At 40.0% G+C, this 4,861-nt stretch overlaps 1 protein-coding gene across 1 annotated transcript; it reads right to left on the bottom strand.

Moving 5' to 3' along the window:
* Window positions 1–3,265: 3,265 nt before the first annotated feature.
* Window positions 3,266–4,422, bottom strand: LOC149981343 (tumor necrosis factor receptor superfamily member 14-like). Its single transcript, XM_090185390.1, has 4 exons — window positions 4,314–4,422; window positions 3,941–4,222; window positions 3,742–3,829; window positions 3,266–3,599 (listed from the first exon to the last, which is right to left on the bottom strand). The coding sequence occupies exons 1-4, from the start codon at window positions 4,420–4,422 to the stop codon at window positions 3,395–3,397; spliced, it is 684 nt and encodes a 227-aa protein (XP_090041516.1). The 3' UTR covers window positions 3,266–3,394.
* Between the last annotated feature and the right edge of the window lie 439 nt (window positions 4,423–4,861).

Raw genomic sequence — 4,861 nt, 5'->3', positions numbered from 1 at the left:
CTTCTCATTTGGAATCTCTAAAGAAATTAAGAATTGTTTTGGAATTTAGTCAATAATACACGTCTGAAATATCACATTTTTTGCTTTCTTCAATTGCATTTGCACAATGTAATAATGTCATTGGGCCTAATTCTATTAATTGCATTGCAGATCCTCTATTTATTAATCCCAAGAGGGGACATTAGTCACCAGAAATACACTTACAGCAACAATAGGCTGAGCACTGATGGCTGGTGAAACAAGCATAACCCATGACTTTACAGAGAATCAAATGGATCCAATAGAATAGACTGTAAACCCATGGAATCAAAAACATCAATAGATGATCAATGAATAATGGGATTGAATAATGTGCAACGTATAATACAATACCTACAAAATACACATAAAAAGCAAAGATACAATACAAAATAACTCACAATCAAGGTGAAAAATATGTCTGTGTCCTTGAGCAAGGCACTTAACCCTAATTTGCTCCAGGGGCAGAGTACTACTATGGCTGCCCCTGTAAAACAACATATTTCACAGCACGTATCCCAGTGTGACAATATATATTTTAGGAGGATCGTAAGAACAGAACTGTAAACAAAACATTTGTCCCATTGCTTTGCATCAGGGCTCCCCAGTGTTGCAGCGATCTAAGGTAATGCATCTCAGTGCAAGGAGTCACTACAGTCCCTGGTTCTGATCCAGGCTGTATCACATCCGGCCGTGATTGGGAGTCCCATAGGGCGGTGCACAATTGGCCCAGTGTCGTCCGGTGTAGGCTGTTATTGTAAATAAGAATTTGTTCTTAACTGACTTGCCTAGTTAAATAAAGGTTTTACAAAATAAATGGGTCACACTGACACTGGACCATTACCTCTTGATGTTTACTCTGTGGGTTTATACAAATCCATGGTAACTCAACAAGTGGAGTCCATTTTTCCTCCATACCAGTGTCCAGGAAATGTCATTCGTATGTCCTTTACACAGTTTGTATCAACAGAATCTACAGTACATCACACGTTCCATAAGGTCCATGGAGATGTTGTGATCTGTAGACTTCCTCAGTTCAAGGGCATTTGCTCAATGTATCTGGCACCAGCATCCAAAGACCAGGTGGAGTGTCTTACAAAATGGCATTTGTGTTTTATTCCAATTACCGTCAACTGACTTGGACTTACCATTTGAAATCATGGACACACCTGACCTTTCCCAGAACAGAACAGACCTGGCTCCTACTAAGGTTTCCATCTTCATCCCCAGTATTGGAAGACAGGCTCTTCAACCTCAGGAGGCTGAAGAAATTTGGCTTGTCACCAAAAGCACTCACAAACTTCTACAGATGCACAATCGAGAGCATCCTGGCGGGCTGTATCAACGCCTGGTACGGCAACTGCTCCGCCCTCAACCGTAAGGCTCTCCAGAGGGTAGTGAGGTCTGCACAACGCATCACCGGGGGCAAACTACCTGCCCTCCAGGACACCTACACCACCCGATGTCACAGGAAGGCCATAAAGATCATCAAGGACATCAACCACCCGAGCCACTGCCTGTTCACCCCGCTATCATCCAGAAGGCGAGGTCAGTACAGGTGCATCAAAGCTGGGACCGAGAGACTGAAAAACAGCTTCTATCTCAAGGCCATCAGACTGTTAAACAGCCACCACTAACACTGAGTGGCTGCTGCCAACACACTGACACTGACTCAACTCCAGCCACTTTAATAATGGGAATTGATGGGAAATGATGTAAATATATCACTAGCCACTTTAAACAATGCAACCTTATATAATGTTACTTACCCTACATTATTCATCTCATATGCATACGTATATACTGTACTCTATATCATCGACTGTATCCTTATGTAATACATGTATCACTAGCCACTTTAACTATGCCACGTTGTTTACATTCTCATCTCATATGTATATACTGTACTCGATACCATCTACTGTATCTTGCCTATGCTGCTCTGTGCCATCACTCATTCATATATCCTTATGTACATATTCTTTATCCCCTTACACTGTGTACAAGACAGTAGTTTTGGAATTGTTAGTTAGATTACTTGTTATTACTGCATTGTCGGAACTAGAAGCACAAGCATTTCGCTACACTCGCATTAACATCTGCTAACCATGTGTATGTGACAAATAAAATTTGATTTGATTTGATTTATCAAGGTCATGGCCTTTTTAATCTTTACACCACAAAACAAATGTGCCAGCCTCCAACTTTTATTTCAAAATGGAGTCTAGATCACATTCACCATGTAGTGGACAGAAATTGGGCCCTACTGCCTAGTTTAGTTTTCAAGCCAATGGTTCACACATTAGACTGGATTGTTCTGATGAATGTCCTGGATACTTGAATCTGTATAATATTCATAAGACACATTTTAGCTCAAATCTGGCTGAAATTCATGAACAAGTATACTGTACCATTCTGATGTTATAGGCTACCTTACCTGTTCTTGTTCCCACAAACAGCATTGACGTTCCCTCTGTCTGATACCTAGTAAAAGGAAACCTCAACTCAATAAAACTTTAAAAAGTGCAACCCTTGAGGTAATAGACATTCCTGTCAGCCATCTCCTTACCACATTGAGTATGATAGAAAATACTGCTGTATGAAGTAGGTATTGGGGGATTATTCATTCACATACCACTGTAGAACTTTGTGTCTCTGGAAAAGTACAAGAAACATCATTGAGACAGAAACTAATTTGGAACTCAATAACATACACTGTTTGACAAGGGTGTTGTCATGATTTTCAGAACATTGTGTATTTCATTTTAATCATCTTGTACTGTTACTTCCTGTATGGAGCTCCATTATTGTATGCTTCAGTAGTTTATCTTTATTTTACTAGGCAAGTCAGTTAAGAACAAATTCTTATTTTCAATGACAGCCTAGGAACAGTGGGTTAACTGCCTGTTCAGGGGCAGAACGACACATTTGTACCTTGTCAGCTTGGGGATTTGAACTTGCAACCTTCTGGTTACTAGTCCAACGCTCTAACCACTAGGCTACCCTGTTTATTTTAAACATTTAGCAGACACCCTTTTCCATCACTACTTACAGTAGTGAGTGCATACATTGTCCATAATGTTCCTCCATGGGAATTGGACCCACAGCCCTGGCGTTGCTAGCGCCATGCTCTACAAACAGTTCCCACGCGGGAACTGTACTGGTACTTCCTGTATAAAGCTTCATTCTTGTGTATTTTATTTAAATCATCGTGTTACTATTTTCTATTTATTTTTTAACTGCATCATTTGGAAGGGCTGGTAAGCAAGCGGTAAAGTCTCCATCCGTTGTACTCAGCACATGTGACAAATAAAATATGATTTGATTCAGTGTTGGATGTTTCTCACTTGTTCATCTGGGCAATTAAAACAATAAATTAAACTGTACAATGCCCCAAAATATTCTCACCAGATATAGGACCTTTCATTTTTCTTCTAATAGCTACTGCTGCCATCACAGCTAGTACCACCACCACCACCACAGCAGATATTATTGCTATGGGAGGGGAGGTCTGTGGTCCACATTCAGAGTCGGACCAATGAGTTCCAGGTTTAATTTGCTGAACCTTCAAGGTATCACATCTATAATAAGAGAAATAGACCACTGGTAAATCAACAATTTAGTCATCTAACATTCAGTTTTACATTAGGAAAACTGTTTGCATATTGCAGTATATAGTTTATATTTTGAAGGAAAATATAATTATTCATGAGCCACACTTACTGTGTGTGTGGCTGGCAGGATGTAAATGATCCATCTGAATAGGTGTCACCAGTACAGTCAGAACACACAGTATCTGTAGATATTGTTCCTGCATCAACACAGGGTGAAACTCATTAAGGATCCTGACTTGAGATGTGCTTAACTCATGATTGCATAAATCATGTACTGATGTCAATGGAAGATTTGCATGAAGACATACCTGTGTGGTTGATGTATTGACCAGGTTTACAGTTGCTGTGTCTCTGGGCTGCTCTACAACCCTCCTTAGTTTGGTCTAGACAGTAGAACCCCTCCAGTGTCCCACAGACAGTGTCTGATGAAGGTGTACATGGCTGCTTTACCATCAAACCAAGGCCAGGGTCACAGTTTGTACACAGTATGCATGCTGTAAGACCACTGGGTTCATCAAGGAACGTGGAGTCGGTACAGGGGACACAGGAAGTACTTGTAAATTCTGTACAGTGTTTATGTACCCGGTTTCCTGTGGGATAAAGGTCAGTGTCATGGATTGATTGGTATTGAAATGTATTTTCTTCATCATAATCCATATAGTATACAGAGCTGGTCCTTACCTGGTGAACACATAGGACAGCATTCATCACCTGTTCTGTACTCTGCTCTACCACATGCAATAGAGCGCTGAATGGTTAGAAGTGAACACAAAATGATAGCTAGGTTCATCTGTAAATAGAGAAAAAGAACACATTACCACGATTGAAAAATAGGGAGGGTGGGGGGGGGGGGGGGGTCACACATTGACGAATCAGGGTTGAAGAGAGTTTGGGGTTAAAGTAGAGATGAGACTGGAGGAGAGGAGAGTTCAGATTGACAGTGTAAATAGAGAGAAAGCATAGTTAATATTTCCATGTTTTCATCATACATTCAGTAAGTAAATGTAAGTGATATTAGGAATTTATTCAGGTCAATTCTTTTCAAAGATTTTTATATTGATAATTTGTTTTTGAAAAGCCATGTCGCTTACTAGTAGATTTGACTGTTAAAAGACTAAACAATTTTCAAAACAAGAATTCAACCAAAAGTGCCGTGTTCAAATACCCAGACTTGCATTTTAGGTAAGCGAAAATATAATGTTTTATGGTATGTGACATTTTCTTGCTTT

Source organism: Oncorhynchus mykiss, chromosome 9, assembly GCF_057628025.1.
Source record: "Oncorhynchus mykiss isolate SJ-2025 chromosome 9, ASM5762802v1, whole genome shotgun sequence".
Lineage (NCBI taxonomy): Eukaryota > Metazoa > Chordata > Actinopteri > Salmoniformes > Salmonidae > Oncorhynchus > Oncorhynchus mykiss.
Note: the sequence above shows the minus strand (reverse complement) of the source record. Positions and strands in the feature narration are given on the sequence as shown.

What these genes read in the sequence shown, in the direction of transcription:
- LOC149981343 (XM_090185390.1), bottom strand. Translation starts at nt 4,422, where the DNA reads ATGAACCTAGCTATCATTTTGTGTTCACTTCTAACCATTCAGCGCTCT. An exon ending in CTGTCCTATGTGTTCACCAG is followed by an intron (nt 4,223 to 4,313) that starts GTAAGGACCAGC and finishes TTTATCCCACAG; the next exon opens with GAAACCGGGTACATAAACAC. An exon ending in TCCTGCCAGCCACACACACA is followed by an intron (nt 3,600 to 3,741) that starts GTAAGTGTGGCT and finishes CTCTTATTATAG; the next exon opens with ATGTGATACCTTGAAGGTTC.